This window comes from Petromyzon marinus, chromosome 5 (genome assembly GCF_048934315.1).
Source record: "Petromyzon marinus isolate PM22_M1 ecotype Great Lakes invasive population chromosome 5, UKy_Petmar_22M1.pri1.0, whole genome shotgun sequence".
NCBI lineage: Eukaryota > Metazoa > Chordata > Hyperoartia > Petromyzontiformes > Petromyzontidae > Petromyzon > Petromyzon marinus.
The window spans coordinates 15474075-15491390 of record NC_133671.1 but is presented as its reverse complement, the minus strand read 5'-3'; the positions used below and the strand labels follow the sequence as shown (position 1 = coordinate 15491390).

Genomic DNA, 17316 nt, shown 5'->3' with positions numbered 1-17316 from the left:
TATCGGTCACATTTTGGTCAAATTTAAGTATATGCTGCGAATCTACATATATGGTTTCCAGAGGCAGACTTTGTAGCAGTGAACATTGGGGGCTGCAATGCTGATGAGTTCGAATTTCTGATAAAAACCAGTCCACAGTTGTCTGTCACTGCATCACTGTTGTGTCAGTTGCTCACATTGTCTCAACTTCATTCAGGTGGTTATATAAGACAATCTGACCACAATGCACTTCTTCAGGGAATGCTGAATTATTTTTCCTCCATATGTACAAATGGCCGTATGCTTTCTTCACCTATTTGTGTCTTGTTTGACACGCATGGTTTTCTATCTCGCACTATGATTACGCTTTGATAGGTGTTTCTCGTAATTTAGAGATATGACCATTATCGGTCTTTTTATCGAATTAACGGCGGTTCCAGTGTTTTAAAAGAGTACAAACTCACTCCTGAACGAGACAATTCCACTTTACTTTTCACGTTGCATAATCATTACATTCCACATATCACAGAAGTACATTTAAATCACTATAACGCCGAAAAGAACACGCGTTATTGTATAAAGAATGCGTTTACATTTACCGTATAGGTGAGAAGTATTTGTCTTGCAATGACCTCATTTAGCCAGGAGAGCCTCACTGAGTCTCAATACTTTTTGTCAGGAGGGTCCGGCTAAGTGTTTTCACAGTAGTGGGCAGAGAGGGGGGCATCGTTGCTGTGTGTCATCCCAATTGAGTAATTCGCAGGTTACTTTTCAGAATTGGGATGTTTGGCCAAACAATACGAGATACATTTTCGCGTTTTATTTCAGCTATGGGAGGAAACCGGAGATCCCGGAGGAAACCCATGCAGAACGGGGGGGGGGGGGGGGGGTGGGAGAAACATACAAACTCCACCCGAGTTGCGAATCGACGTGCCAGACTAATCTCTGGGATTGGGTGCCCTGGTACCTGGTATATCCGTTTTCATAGATCCCTATCCCCCCCCACCAACCTATTACTTCCATGATGTCCAAAACGACCACATTCAGCCCATTTACAGCTCGTAATGTTATTTATCCGTTATATGTTAAACGTATATATAAAAAATATATAAAAACCCAATTCTGGAAGGCATAATCCAACCCCTGTAGTCGTTATTGCACAGTAATAGACATTGTCCTAAACTGAGATTGTCTGGCACGTGGCGTTGCTGCACTTGGGAGGCCCAGATAACACCAGGTCAGCATTGCTTTTGCACGCTGTTCAATGTTTTTGAGCTTCAGAAGTGCAATTTTCATTTTTCTTCAATTTTTCTACCCTTTAAGGGTCTTCTGTGCAGAACAAGGTATGTTCACTCATGTTACGTCAACGACACACTCTATTACAATCATTGTCTTACTCTATTCACCAAATGTAATGCGTAAATGTTCTGGGTTTACTCTCCAACACACCGGTGGGCTGTACTGGTGGCAGGTTTAACGACGCATTTGTATTTACGCGATCTAACTTAAAAAAAAACATCGATTGTGCACAGTCTTTGTCTTCACTTACATGGCAATGAACACCGAGTCGCCCTTCCAAGCTACCACCCAGAGACTGTTGTCTTTGTCAATTTCCGACCTGTGTGACCAGTTGAAAAGCTGTCAGACAAAGCGAACAAGAGTGGTTACCTGTATATACACTATAACATCTTTAAAAGATGCCCCCGTGTGTGCATCCCCCCTCTTAAAATGCTGGCTGTAAAGCAAGGCATAACAAAGTAAACAATTTCTTCTCTACCAATTACAGTTCAAAAAGAAAACAGGGCCACAGTAACCAAAACACTGCTGACGTTTTAGTCATATTGTTTGCAGCACGGGCATCATACTTTGTATGTTCCGATCATTACATCCCTTGTACACCTGCTCGTTTAGTTGTTGGTAATATGCACACGTCTTGTGATGGGGAAGTAACACTAGTTTGTTTAACATGTGCTTTCAAGCATATACAGCTGCATTGTGCACATATTTTGATGGCATAAGTGTATTCCATATGCTATCAGCGAGTAATATGTGGTACAAAAACTAAATGCTGTGGAGGATTACGGGTTTAGGCATATGTTGGTATAAAATACTGCTTTTGTGTTGAACAGGGCCCCGTGGTTGAGATGGAGTGCTCTTGCTAATAACATCCAAGAACCCAGCAGCATTTGTTTAGTAAGTCTAACTTTGCCCCGAGTTTGCTAGCTTAATCAAAGGCTGCTGGATAATGGTCTGGAAAGACAATAGGTGGAAGGACTTAACCCGATTTTTATTTACAGTAAATGTGGGGACACAGAAAGGAGTTCCGCTTTAATATATGACAAATATTTGGTCTCAAGTTGTGTTTGTGATAGTGCTTTACTTTGCAGACAGCCCTGTTGCAGAAAACACTTCTGTCTTGTTGCCTGCGTCATTGCAGGTTACCGTAATTTTTGAAACCCATCTCTAAAGCCGAGTCCAGTCCCCCCGAGTGGAATTGGCTATAAATCATCCCTGGTACACACGCGGTGAAGCAGGGACGGGGGCAATACATGTACCGCGATGTGAATTGCGTGAAAACCCACGAATTCAATCGACCTGCGCTGGACGCAGCGACTGTGTGCACCCTTCGGTAACAGCGCACGCAACAGCTGTCAACTAAAAACGGCAGCGTTGTTATTTGTAAGAGTTTAGAAAAAGGGCAGCTTTTGCTGTGTACACAAGAGCGACAATCGCGTGTTCTAAAGTAAGTGGTCACGTGCCCACGGGACCGCGCGCGCCCATCCAAGATGTTTGTGCCGATGTTATAAGACTTTTGTCAAAAAGGAACACGCAGGCTTGTGCCCCGTGCCATTAGTGGAATTACAATGGGACGCGTGGCAATATTCGCGTGTGCATTTCGCTTCGGTGAAACGTGGTGGGGGGAACATCTATGTGATAGCATTTGGACGACAAGAGGCAGTGTCATTTCCAGATAGGTTTTTCTTTGCTGCCATGTATTATGCATTATATTATTTCATTATTTATTTCATAACGTTTACGAGTATTGGGAGGGAGCGATGGCACTGTCGTCCTTGCAATGCACTGTAAGCGCTGTCAGCCACGTTCGAATCTTGCCCATGGCTCTTACATCATTGGCACTTGATATCTGAACCAGTCCGGGGCACCTCTCACATTCGCCGGTTAGTGTGGTGAAGTAGGGTCAAATAACTCTCACAACTCACACAGGCAGTAAAATAAACCCAATGTTGCTGGGATTTAGATGTTGCCCAATGCTGAAATGGGCCTTTGGGATGTATGTTTGCAAATTAAAATAACAATAAATACCTTAAAAGCCCTATCAATTAAGGCAATAGGCTGCCAATAGGTCAATCATTTGACCACATTATATTCAAAGGAACGCATATGCATACAAATGCATATATTCATGTATACATGTATATTTATGTATACATTCCAGTAAAATGGTTTAAAATCGACAGCCTACTGATTAAATTGGTAGGGTTGGCATGTGCGTGAATATTGAAATCCTCATTGGTGTGCCAGCCCAGTGACAGCAAATACTTTGCACTGGTAACAATGTCAGCAGTGTCTATTCCGGAGGGGGATAACATATACGGCAATAGTTGCATTACAGTTTGAATTTAAAGTATTCATAACAGTGATCTGGCCAGCTTGATTTAATGCATCATACATATAAAACGACTGCACTCGTACAGCTATTTATTTAAATTAAACAAAATAACATGTTTACAAAAAAATGACAGGGGACAATGTCACAGTGCTTGCTTGGTCAGCTAGCCTGGCCGGTAGGGGCATGGGCGGCTGGGGCATGACCAGCCGGAGCATGGCCAGGGTAAACGTGGTCGGCGGGTGTTAGGCCACGGTGAGTTTGGATGGAATGGTCATGACTGACAGGAACGTGGCCAGTGTGGGCATGGCTCATGGGTGCAGGAGTTGGGTTGGCGTGGCCGGTGTGAGTCTGGCCTTGATGACCACTGCGGGCAAGATTAGAGTGGGCGTGGGTCACGGAAGCAGGGGTTGGGTTGGCGTGGCCGGTGCGAGTCCGGACTTGATGGCCGCTATGGCCATGGCCAGAGTGTGAGGCAGGAGCTGGATTGGCATGACCAGCAGGATTCTGGCCTTGATGGCCACTGTAGGAAAGATTAGAGTGGGCATGGCTCATGGACGCAGGGGTTGGGTTGGCATGGCCTGCGTGGGTCTGGCCTTGCTGGGGCTTCGCGGCCTGTGCCACTTGCTCGGGAACAAGAGTCGGGTCCGACAAGATGGAGGTGCTCGTGCTGAGATGGCGCAGAGCAGTGAGCACGACTGAAAAAAAAAGGCAAAGCCAACACAGTGGCGTAATTAGGAAATCACATTTGTGTATAATGAGTATATCTGTTTTGCAACTTCTCTAATATGTTTCGTATTTGAGCTGAAGATTTCCTTTTGGTCATGTGGACTTAATTTTATAGCGGACCTTCATACGTACATGCACAAGTCAATATTCTTTGATCAGATAAAAACGGAAGGTAAATAATAATCAGGCTAAGCGTGCACTAATAAACAGGCAGATTCGAGCTCAAGAATAATACTCTTTGTAAAGTAATGTAATTCAAGGTTGCTGGTAAAAAAAATATGGTCGAGGTGGCAAAGGTGGCTATCGTTACTATGCCACGAACTAGGCGATCTGAATTCCTTTCCTGGCTGTGACTATCAGTGGCGAATGATATCTGAACCGGTCCCAGTCTCTAACGCGTCTTCACACCCACACTTAGCTTCTGGAGCATGACCTTGTTTAAATGAGGTCATACAGAGGGGGAAATTACAGTGTGAAACCTCAAACAATTGCGAAATGCTAATGGTATGATTTGCATTTGGCTATCAAACTATCTGCTCAGACTTCTCACCATTTTTCCGAATTGGCGGACGTTGAAGAGAAACTTCCACTTGTATAATTATATATATACTGTATACAGTACCAGCAATTTTTTTACTTGACTATAATCATTCAGAAGGGGGGGCTCCAACCATTACGCTCGCCTCACAGCATTAAGGGGCTGACCAACGCTAATCCCTGTGGTGAAATATGGTCAAACAAACCTCATGATTTACATTGATTGAAGAGGCAGTGAATGGACAAAGGGCTAAACCTCATGATTTACATTGATTGAAGAGGCAGTGAATGGACAAAGGGCTACACATAATTATTATAATTAATCAAATAAACTGTGATTCACCATGCTCTAAATTATACCACATTGAGCTTTGATTTAAATCAGGATAGAAATTATGCTATTGCTGTAATTGAAAAAGTGAAATACATTTGTCAATAATGCTGTCGTAAAAGGAAACGTGGATAATCGGTGATATGTTTAACAATAGTCCTTAGTAGCACATCGAATATCACATAAACATTAATTTAAAGCGTTTTTGTATTTTTTTACTTTTAAAGTACAACAGGTTTCAATTGGCCTAATTTTAAGCTGACTTAAAATTAATTTCTGCCCCAAAACAACTGCACAAATAGTCAATTATAAACACAAATATGTTGAATTCACATGAGGCCGATGGCGTAAAACCGAACATGCAAAACAACTTACTGCCCGACGGCTAAAAAAGCCACTCGTGGCTTTTTCAGCCGTGGGATTCATTTCAGTTATGTTTTATTTTTCAAAAGACATTATTAAGCCATACAAACTAATCAAGTTCCATCGGCTGCAGAGTAGCAAGTTACTCAAATTCAATGCATCACAGCACACCCTGCAGCAATTAAGTTGTCAGGTGAAGTTTCTGCATTGTATGAACATCTCAAGGCCGCATAGGCTGAATTCCAAGGGGGTGAACATTTACGGATTTTTTTTTAAAGGTTAATCACAGTTTGGCCCTGTAAAAGTGAACATTTGTGAAGTTGCTAAGGCAGTAATTTGATCTTTTGTGTTTACTTATTTCATACCAGGGTTTCCAAAACTCCAGGGTGTACCTACCGTGGTTGCCTTCCCACGTTTACCAGTCTTGTCCATTCAAATATAAACTAAGTCGTTACACACTGCACGTGCCTGATGATTGGTAAACACGTCCACAAAATTTAGTGATCTTGCATGTTGTATGTCGAACATTATTTATTAATCATCAGCCACACGTGGTGTATAATAACTTAATCTATATTTTAAAAAGAAGAAAGGTAAACACGGAAAGGTGAAAGACATCTATCAAATATTATATTGTTAAACAAAATATATGCAAAAAAACATTGAAAAGTTATAGGTAAAACAATATAAAAATAGGAGTCCCAAGTATTTGAGTTTGTTTAGTAGGTCGGTAACAATTTGCATCCCTTGGAAATCTATGACTTGTCACAATTCAGGATTGTGATTCAGTTCAAGAATTGATTTTCCCCCAGATAACATGCAAAGCTATAACATACAAATAATGATGATGTAACATAATATAACATTCAAATAACATACATCCCCTTGTCGATCCACTGCTGTATGAAGGCCTCCCCGTGCCTTCATACAGACTGGAAAAGCCGAGGCAGACGTTGTTGCCTCCTCAATCTGGAGCAAACGAACCACCACGAACCGCTACTGATGGCTCCTTGCCAACACTGTGCAAGGGGCACCCGGAGGCACCCCCAGTAAGACATTAGTGGGGCCCTGAGTGAGCTCCGAGTGGGCCGCTGAGTGGGCTTACTGGGCCGGAGGCTGGGCAGAGCACAGTGCTGGTCAAGCCAGCACATGACGGTCCGGCACAACTCCTCCATGCTGGCCGTAGACACCATCCCATTGTAGGACTCGAAGAGAGGACGCATGAGAATGCTGAACTGCTCGCACGCAACACAACTGTCAAGGAAGCGCACACAATCTTCCAAAAATCCTCCCCGTGCTACTGCCATCTCTCACGATCCGATGGTGTACCGCGATCTTCGAATTATAAGACGCGTGCTTTCTCTCAGTACTTTAAAGCAAAAGTTAAAATGTGCATCTTACGATATGCGTGATCAGATTCGTATAACTTTATCGAGACCAGGCACCAGTTTGGAGTGCATAGCTTTTTTAACGGAGCATATTTATAATCTGGAGATTACGATGCGGATCCAGATACACGCTTTTGAGGGAGGTCCTATTTGTAAAACTCTGAAAGGACGGCATTGTTTTGATGGGTTTCCAAGGATACGATCCAGAACTTCCAGTTGCACTGCGTGCGCGCGCGGACGTAGCCGTCGAACATCTGGCGCATCTGGTTGAAGCGCTGCTTCGTGATGGGCACCCCAGTGGCCGGCAGTTGCTGCTGGCAAACGCTGCGCGGGGCACGCAGGATCGCACCACGGCACACGACCACAACAACAACAAAAACAGAAGCACAGAGCACGAATTACATGGAAAGCGCCGATTTACAAACAACAAAAAAGCTACTTTCATTAACGACATAAGCAAGCGTTTACCCTTTCTCAAGACGGACGGACATTTTATTTGCATTCTAAATAGTCATAATTGGTTGATATGTATTTATGTATCTTGAACTTATTTCGCAATGTACGTAGCCAACCGTGCTAATCGGAGTTGAGGAGATTGACATTCTAAGCCAATTCGAAGTAAACCACGTTGTGAGTATGACAATGATGAATCATATATTTTCAAGTAACCGAAATGTGCAATCAAAATTGTGGAACTGCCCTAAATCGAACTTAGTTCAGTATTTATCGAAGACGTGGTATATCTGAGAAGTAGCCAACAATTTGGAGAGAGTCATTGAAGAGCAAATGTGTACAATGTGGATTCCAAATCTATAGTCCTGTTGCCCAATCACGCTAACGTTTCTCAATTTAACAAAATACCTCCCTTAAAATGTAGATGAAGTCGTTACATGAAGCAGCAGCGCATGCCTGACAATTGTTAATCTCTTCGAAAGTGTCACAGAGGGAGTGCTGAATTAAATTGCGAAACAGATCTGGTGTGTGTGAATGAGGGTACTTGCCTCCCACGTGCTCGCAGATTCGTATTAATTGGAGCTCGATCCGTCAGGTGGAACTGTGCTTAGTAATCATCAGGCACGTGTAGCATGTAATAACACTTTGTATTGATTGGAGGTACAATACAAAGTGTCAATTTTGAAAAAAACAAGGAATGCCATTTGGGAAACCATGGTCTAACAAAATGTTGATTCTCATCTGGTTGCTTTCCTTCTTTCTTCTTTCATAGACGACGCGGTCAAATTGCACCTGTTCCTGTCTAGCACCAGCTTCGAGACTAACACATTAGGAATTATATTACAAGAGCCACTTCTAGCCTGATGCATTGACGCTATCATTGGCAGGCAAACATGCTAAGTTTCAATGAAGCCCAGCATGACATTGGTGCAACACGGTAAACCTTATCCTCATACAGTTCCCCCACTCCAGATACATATCCACAGGTACTGTTGAAACATAAGTCTGAGATAGCACAGAGTGGAGAGAATTGACATGCGCGTGATTAAATATATGGTGAAGATGGCCTTATACATAGAAATACAATTATTACAGCCCTTTATTTATCCACCACTGGATGGATAAAGGCCTCCCCACACACCGTTTAAGTCATTGAGATTGTTTGACCATATTCAACACTGTCCTGGTCAGGGCAGATTGGTGAAGACACCCATAACTAGGTTAGCCACGGCAAGGAATCAAACTCATGTTGCTGAGCTTATCGCACAATGCACTAACCACTCTGCCACTGCTGCTGCTGCCTAATGTATGCTGTATGTACTGGACATATATTTGTAAAATAATGATTAAAGCAGTCACTTGATTTCAGCGTTGAGTTCTTCAATCTCATCGCGGAGCTTCTGTGCCTCGTCCAACATCTGCTGCCGTTCCTGCTGCAGCTTGGTGATGTACTCCACTGTCTTCTGCAGCGTTGCGGCCTTGCTGACCTGAGCCACACGCACAATGTCATTGCCACCAGAAGGATAACGATAACACTTTGTATATAAAAGGTGCTTAAATGCCTCGGAAACTCAAAGCTCTCTACATCACATCTCATGTCAACCGTTCCAATGTCCTGCTGCAGTTTAGCCAAGATGACCCCCCCCCATCCCCAGTGGCAGCTGTCCCTGTGCAGCACAAAGTGGATGATGAACTGGCCTGAAAAATGGGCATTCATCTGCCAGTAGCGGGAAATGTTGCTATGTGTTTTTTCCAATTCAATGATTTGCAAGTAATTTACCAAATTTGGCCAAATTGGACTATGACGCTGACAAACGTGGCCTCCGCTTTTTTGGTGTTCAACAACATCATGGGTTCCTTCACGGCCCACTGACTGTGAAGCAGACTGCACATATTTATAATGAATTCAGCCACAGCACAAACCAGGGTGGTCGGGTGACTTGGCAAATGGCAGGTTTATATAATTGCTTAATTGGTCGTGAGATTCACGTGCAGCAGCACTTTCATTTTACTTTAAACTCTATGGGGCCCCAGGCAGTATCAAATGTATGCAGAAGTCACAGAAGGAGGCTCTGGTCATCTACATGAGCTGACATCCCAGTCATTTAGTAAGCAGTGCTTGCTCTCACTTAATTGTTCTGAAAATACCTTAACTAATCCACGTGTGTCTTTGTGGTCAGCCTGGAATACTGGCAATATCCAATTTTGCAAGGCTAATCCTCATTTGAAAACCGTTCTCTGTCCAAGTCGTATCACATTGTTGCAGGATATTTTTTGTCCGTAAATAGTAATTGCGATGTGATTGTAACCAGCGTATGTCACTGTGTGTGTGTGTGGTTGCTGGCCACCCAACCCCTCGTGTGCCGTGCGGGCCTTCATAGGTGCTCGCTAACAGCACTTGCCCCTACAGTCTGTTACAGGCTAGACAGGGGACGCGGGTCTTTGTGTGTGTGTGTGTGATGGCTATATGGTTGCGACACATTTACAAAGGTTTTAAACTCTTCAGGGAATAGACGTTTTTTCTCACCTTGCTGTTTGGCTGCAGATTGAGAGGCGACACCAGGTTATACAATGTATCGAAGCCAATCTTAATGTTAAAACGTCGCTTCTGCTCAGCGGAGATGTGCGTTACACGCCGGCTGTCCTGGAAACACACGGGCCATGCGAATGTTTACGTATTGTGCATTCGGTCATTGTCATGTGGTGGGCTTCATGGCCGACGTGGAAAGGATGCTGCTTATATTACACCACCTTTATAAAAAAAGGGAGCAATATTCATCATTTTTTTTCAACGAGCAAAAGCACACTCTATTAAAGTCTTAAAATTGAAGGGGAAAGGAGGAATTGTCGCAATAATTTCCGACACAAATGTTTCGTTCGGAGTCGATTGCAACGTTTCCAATGAAACGGATGTGGCCGTACTTGGTAACAAGGGCGCACACTAACTTGTCCAATAAGCTGCGGCATCGGCCAATCAATTCCTCGCATGCATTAAAAAAAAAATCGTTGAACGCCAATGAAATAACGAGAAACAAAAAAATATATAGGATTAAAAAACAAAACTCAATTTTGTCTGGAAATTTAAATCCCCCCCCCCACCCACCCCCCTTACCACCAAAACAAAATCGCGTCAATTTTTTCCAAAGAGAGGCTATCACAAAACGAACGTGAGGCGCACCCACTGGTCTCTGTTCTAAGGCTCAAAGCGTGCACGCTACGACCTCTGGTGGCGTGGTGGCCATCTGCGGAACGAGCAAAGTGAGAAGCTTGCGTCAACGCAGCCCACGAACCAAGAGGGGTGTTTGTTGCTCGGTACCCAAGTTTGGGTGGCACAATGCTACTCGTATCACCCGTGACCAGCATCCACCGCGGGCGGTAATCTTTGCGTACCCAACCCCCCCCCCGTTTTGTAGATGCACTATTCATTTGCGCGCTCCGTAGATGCATCTCATCACTTTCGTTTTCACTCAAAGACGACAATTCTCGCGTCTAAACATCCAATAATGTTGTCTTCAAAAACAGCTACCACAGTGATCTTGCTACCATATATATTTGTGATCTAGAGCTGCAATTAATTAACAAAATCATTGGTAGCATTTACCATCCTGGGTGGTGCTTGCAAGCCTTAATGGGCCGATGTTTCAATGATCCGTAGGGGTTAGTGCCACCTCAATTGTGTGATCGTCAAGGCTGTATTCAAGCCATATGTTCAGCACTTCCACCTTTTAAAAAAATTACTGCTTGTAATGGTTGAAACACAATACTGTGGCATTATTGTAGTTACTTTCAGTAATTTGGCAACTAAAACCATAGCAACACGATGCGTAGTACTACAAGTTACGTGTCTAAATAAAAAACACTCTTGTTCGATTGAAATTCGCTTTTACGATACATATATATGACATTTTAAAAACACTACAACTGAAATAACCAAGTTGAATAGCGATGGAGTGTTTGGCATTGGGCATGCGCGGTGATGATGGTGGTGGTGGCGGTGGTGGTAAAACAGTAAAGCGGAGGATTTTTAAGGGACAAAGAGGGGGTCCACAAACTTGAGGGCCTCCCTCAAACCTGAACGCGGCTCTGGTGTGTGGCTTGCCTTGAAGACGACAATGCCAGAGGAGTCGAGCGGCGACTGTGGGCGGGACCTGCTCTCCGGCGTCCCGGGCGATGCCCGTCCCGAGCTGTGGTGATGTTTGCCTACAGATGCAGACGCAATGCGAGCCATGCAAGGTTGCCAGCCGGGACGTTTATCACGTCCACTCGATGCCCTCATTCAACGATGGTGAGAGGTGGTCGTTTGGCTCGGTGTATGTACACATGTGATCCCAAAGAAACCCAAGGGGCTGCAGTCTGATATAACGTATAGCTTTTGTGGCGTTTGCTTTCTGGCACAAAGGTGTACAAAATAAACTATCCGTGATAATAAATTCTACCAAAACAATACATTGGACTTACTTTCTGTATCTCGGAGTAATAAGTATAAAAAAAAATCAGTGTATCGGGATATTGCTCTTCGAGAAAATTGTATTGCATGAATGTTGAACTTCTTTCTCACCGTACGTATCCGACCATGCCAATCAGAGGTGCGGGGGACGGACAACAAACGGTGGGGGGGGGGGGGGGTGGAGTGGGGAGGGGAGGGCGATTCGGCTAAACCGCAAAGCAATTAAGAAGAAAATATGGAATAAAACGTAAAAAAAAACCACCCACTTGTTGGTGAGATGGAGGATGAGTGGGAGTTAGCGGTGCTTCGTTCTGCCTTCGGGATGAGCTGGGCGGGAGAAGTGAGTGGTTGCAACAGCGTGGGCTGGGAGCCATGTCCTCCCACCGTCACAGAATTCTGTAGCGGCTCCAGCAGTGATCCAGAGCCCTGAAAATGATGCAGGACCACCCTCATTAGATCTGAGATTCAGACCCGGCCTGTCGCACCCGGTGAAATTGCATTCACGGGGACAGCTGTAGGGGCCAGACTAAATATGAATGGGATTGCAACTTCTTTGTGGAACAGTAAACAATGCACTTAACACGTGGTTTGTGGGGGTGATCAGGGAAATCTGTGCACCTGCCGGGGTCCAGCGACACATCAGGTCCCGACACGCGACAGGCCAACTCCTATCACATACAGACGATCGCAAATGGGTAAGTGATGTGAATTCTAATGACGTCCTCGAAGGGCTTATGAGGCTGAACTTTGGAGTGATAACAGGGTGGGGAAAAGGTCACCCGCGCTGCAAAGCTCTGGTAATTTTACAAGAGAAAACTTCGTACAAAGTTAACAAAGCCTCATCCTGTGTAACTGCGTCATTGCCTGTAAAAACAAAAATAACAAATTTGGGTCGTAAAAAAAATTAGGGCAGGATCAGTATAGAGTAAAAAATGAGGGCAGAGGCAGTATAAAGTTCAAAATTGCTTTAAGCCTTATCCTAAACACTCAAATATATTTATATTGTTTTCACCATTGTCAACGAACCAGTAATTTTCCTTCGGAGGAATGAAGCTATTGCCAGGTGCAAGTAAGTACATTAATAAATGCACACTTCTTATAACATAGGTTATCTTGCAATATTTCATACCGAATCCCACTTTTCTTGACAGCCAATAGGGTACCTCAAATTTGTATTTGTTTACTGACCCAAGCGTGTTCTTCCTTCTGAATCGCAGTGTAATTCCCAGCATGAATTTGTACATAATTATGTGGGTACTCTTCAGTCCGTGATGTCGATCCATATATCATGACAGTAAATAAGAACTAAAATCTATCTTCTATAGCCACATTGGTTTTTTGCTTTTCCGTATTAAAGTTTATTTTCGAAAATAACTCCATCCTGCTCTCACTTGCTTCTCTGTTCATCCTCTTGCTCCTGGTCTGTATGTGTGTATGTATGTTGAAATTCTTTCACACCGTACGTAGCCAACCGTACGTAGCCAACCGTGCTAAATCGGAGGTGCTAATAATCTAATATCTGCCATCATTGACTGTTGTATATACGCATGCACTTATTGTACATGACCTTTGTTTTGCTCGAATTTTGTTGACTTCTTTTCAGATTTCTTTAGTCATTTCCTATGTATCATGACCTTTGGTTGTTATAATGGCTATGTCATCACGACATGTAAGTTGGTTAATACTTTTACTGAAGATTGCATTTGAGAAACAAAGGCATAAAGATCAATTGTGAAAGTATTCACCAATTTTGGTTCCAAGTATGTATATACAATTAATTGTTCCATATCGTTCATATCTACTGACACCTGCAATTTGCAACTCATGCTCTGAGCTAGCATTTACTTAAAAATGAAAACTTCGGCCTGTAGCTTTAAGGTAACTTATTTAGCAGTGCATGATTAAAGAGTTCCAGAAAGAGCATTGGCCACTTATGATAGAGGAAAATTGAGGACGGGAAGGCCTTTAAAATTAGTAATCAAATGTGTGAGTGGCAGAGGCATTGGAAAGAAGAGGATCATTGGGCATCTAGTCAGCAGCACATATATGACAGATGGAATAGGAGAGCCAGTCTCAACAAGCCATGGACCCAATGGCCCCGATAGGATGGAAAGGGACAATGATTTAGCCGGTGAGTCGAAATCAGTTACCCATTTTTTTCTCTCTCTCACAAAGTCCACTAAATAACTCTTCACGTGTTTTCTTTATTCTAAAACCTCTTCTTAACCTTCAGCAAATTGTAACACATAAAATAAATGCATGTGTACTTAAGAAATGCATCCCACCGTCTTTGACACGTGAGAAATATCCCCCAAGACAAATGTCTGACCGAGGCAGCAGGAATTGACAGTAGAGTGGGAAGCATGTCCTCTTGTTTGACGGAGGATGATGGAGCACTCCCAATGGAAGACTGGCTTGGCGGCAAACCTGCGTGTGTTGTGGTGATAACAGAGCAAATTAAGGCAAGTTCATCTTCAAGAAGGAACAAGTACACAGAGCCGAGCCCGTACGTACATCGGTCCTGTAAATGTTATGTTTCTCAGAAAGGATTATCCGAGTGACGTCAATGCAAGGAAGTTTGCAAGCGATTAGAAACGCAAAAAAATATGCAGCTAGTATGCCCTGGGAAAAAAACAATAAGAATGTAATGATTAGGATTAGAGGTATCTTATCAGGATTCATCCGTAAGTTACAATGCCTGATAAAGGTCCGTTGTTTACAAATCTGGTTCTTTTTTTATCAGCAGAATGCCTTCATTTTTATTTTCTATATTTGCATTGATGAACGATAACGTTCATTGGAGTACATATTTGAATATGGTCACATAGATTAAATTCAACTAAAATTCAGCCATCTGTCAATCCACTGCTGGATGAAGGCCTCCCCACGCCATTTGGTCATGGGAGTTATTCCATTGCACTTCACAACACCGATCCATGCTGGATCACAAGGGGGAGAGCCCACTGCCAGTCGAGCTCTGCCTGGGAATCAAATTTCAGGTCGCTGGGTGCAGAGCACATTGTGCGAACCACTGCCCCGCCACTTCGCCTGCCCCAGAAATGTGACTGGGTGTGATTATTTGGTTCAGTCCACACATCACAACAACACGTACCTCCGTTTAAAACGGTACCTGAAGACAGGAGTTTGGCGAGGAACGAGCTGCTGGTGCCGGTGCTGTTCGTCTCCAATTGCAGCGGCTGAGCCTGCTGCGGCTGCGTAGGCAAGGGCCCCATGGCGATCTTCGGCTTTTGCTTGAGGGCCAGCTTAGGCATGGGCATCAAGAACTCTTCAAAGGACGACTGCCCATGGGCGGAGCGGCATTGCTGCGGGGGACCGCTGAGCGTTACGACCGGCGCGACGAGCCGCTGCGCACCGCCAACCGCCACCGCGATTGCCGCTGCCGTCGCCGCTGAGAACTCGCGACGGGGCAGCTCGTGCCCGTCGGGGCTGCCGGGGACGGAGCATTTGCGGGCCTCTGGCTGCTGCCGAGCAAAAGCCGTCGCGCTGGGGGCGTAAGCGAAGGCGTGCGGCTGCGGCTGCGGCTGCGGCTGCGGCGGCGGCTCCCGCGGCCGCATGTCCGCCGGGCTCGGGGCCGGCTGGGCGGCGAGCGACGACTGGAAGGGATTGCCGCCCCCCGCGCCGCTGTTCTGGCTGCAGGAGGACGACGGCCCCGTCAAAACGTAGTCGTAGGGCACGTCGCGGGTGGGGCTGCTCGGCAGAGACCGCTTGCTCGCCGCGTGCTGCCCAACCTCGATGGACGCTCCTTTCTGGCCGCAATCGCGGAACAGCTCGGGTAGCGAGCTGCTGGGCAGGGACCGCTTTCTGTTCTCCTGAGGGCCTGGGGCTTGCAGCGGCAGACTCGCGGGTGGAACTTGAGTCGGTAGTGGTAGGTTGGCCTGTGGGGTCCGCAGACTTCCAACAGCATCGATCTCGGGAAGCATTGGAAATGAGCGCTTGCGCGTCTCTTGGGACACTGTCAGCTTCTGCTGATGCTGCTGCTGATGATGATGCTGCTGGTGCTGCTGCTGCTGCTGGTGCTGCTGGTGCTGCTGCTGATGGTGCTGCTGTTGTGGATACTGATGTTGACTAAAGCATCCAGGCTTCTCCAAGCCAGAAGGAGTGACATGGCCGACAGAGGCGATGCAAGCCACGTTCTCTTGACACTGATCTCTGTTTGCAAAGTAGATGGGGAATGGTGAGAGAGATGCCTTTTGAGTGTTACTGGGCAGTGACTGAAGGTGATGCAGGTTGTTGCCGGGCACGTTGAACGCAGCAGACTGAGGAAATTGGGGTGGATATGCCGACTCCATTGCCGCCTTGGTTACATCGTCTGCAGAGGGAGGTATTGGCTGGTAGCAGAGCTTCTGTGTTGCCTGGTGTTTGTTGGCAGAGTCTTGGCACAGCCCGAATTGCTGATGGATTGCGGATAATGAGAAACCGTGGTTGTCCTGGTAGGTGTCATTTATAGGAGCCTTTGGCAGAATGCCGCAACGGATATTGGAGTTTAAATTCACCATCTCTCCCAATCCACTGTTGCTCTGATCAAATCCACACTAGGCGACAGATTAGAAACAATACAGTCATTGCATAATGAACGCATGAAAGAGAAAGAATCAGTAAATAAAAACCCACCAAATTATTTAATGTCACCATTCAGTTATTTTGTTAGTAATCGTGTAAATGTACGGCACCCAATCTCATGTAACATGGTGACATCAAGACCTGCTGTTTCAGGCATGCCATTGCATGCCTCATCAAAATGCGGGAAAATGTACTTCCTCTTTGCATTGGACAATACAGATATATAAAATAACAGGTTCATTAAAAATATATCTTTTTTTAATATATTTTATGTGTAAAGGAATATCTAAAAATTTCTGGCCGTCTCAGAAATGTTCAGAAAGAACAAATACTGTAATAATTTCCTGATAAAGCAGGGTTGGCCACACTTTTGAGATCGTCAATATCTGACTTTCTTTTCGGTAGTAGTAAAAAACCTGTCATATTGAATTAACCAATTAATTTTTTTAATAAATACAGTATCAATACCAAGCCACTCTTCGCAAGATTGTGTCTCTTTGAGCCAATGACACAGCAGCACTGTATAACATGGAATGTGTAAATAAGACGAAAAAAACTATTATAGTAGAAATAAGATGTGAAAAAAATATATATGAAAAAAAGAATTGACTCTTGAATCAATTCATGAGCAGAAATCAAGTTGTTAGAGTGAGGTAAATTGACACATGCTTCGCAAACGGCATTTTAATAAATATACAGCTGTCCAAATTTGTGTGCAGTTAAATGAAAGCACCCAGCACACGGATTGCCACGTTTGAAATAATGTTATAATCTACAGACATGACCCATAACATAGAGCGGCGCGACGTTTTTAGTCAATGGTCATGCCGCAGTTACAAAACAAATTGACAATGTTTTTCGGAACAAAGCAAATGCCACG

General features: G+C 44.5%; 1 protein-coding gene across 3 annotated transcripts in view; it reads right to left on the bottom strand.

Moving 5' to 3' along the window:
• Positions 1-448: 448 nt before the first annotated feature.
• Positions 449-17316, bottom strand: part of LOC116939123 (MLX-interacting protein-like) — a 55002-nt gene continuing 38134 nt past the window's right edge. For 2 of the 3 annotated variants that reach the window (XM_032947114.2, XM_032947113.2), the window contains exons 10-18: positions 14968-16408; positions 14185-14282; positions 12122-12281; positions 11508-11608; positions 9936-10052; positions 8768-8895; positions 7156-7279; positions 6673-6802; positions 449-4305 (exon numbers count right to left, since the gene is read on the bottom strand). In XM_032947114.2, coding sequence (XP_032803005.2) covers positions 3770-4305; positions 6673-6802; positions 7156-7279; positions 8768-8895; positions 9936-10052; positions 11508-11608; positions 12122-12281; positions 14185-14282; positions 14968-16408 — 2835 coding nt within the window. In that variant the 3' untranslated portion in view covers positions 449-3769. The remainder of the gene's footprint in view (positions 4306-6672; positions 6803-7155; positions 7280-8767; positions 8896-9935; positions 10053-11507; positions 11609-12121; positions 12282-14184; positions 14283-14967; positions 16409-17316) is intronic. The other variant, XM_032947115.2, reaches the window with a different exon arrangement.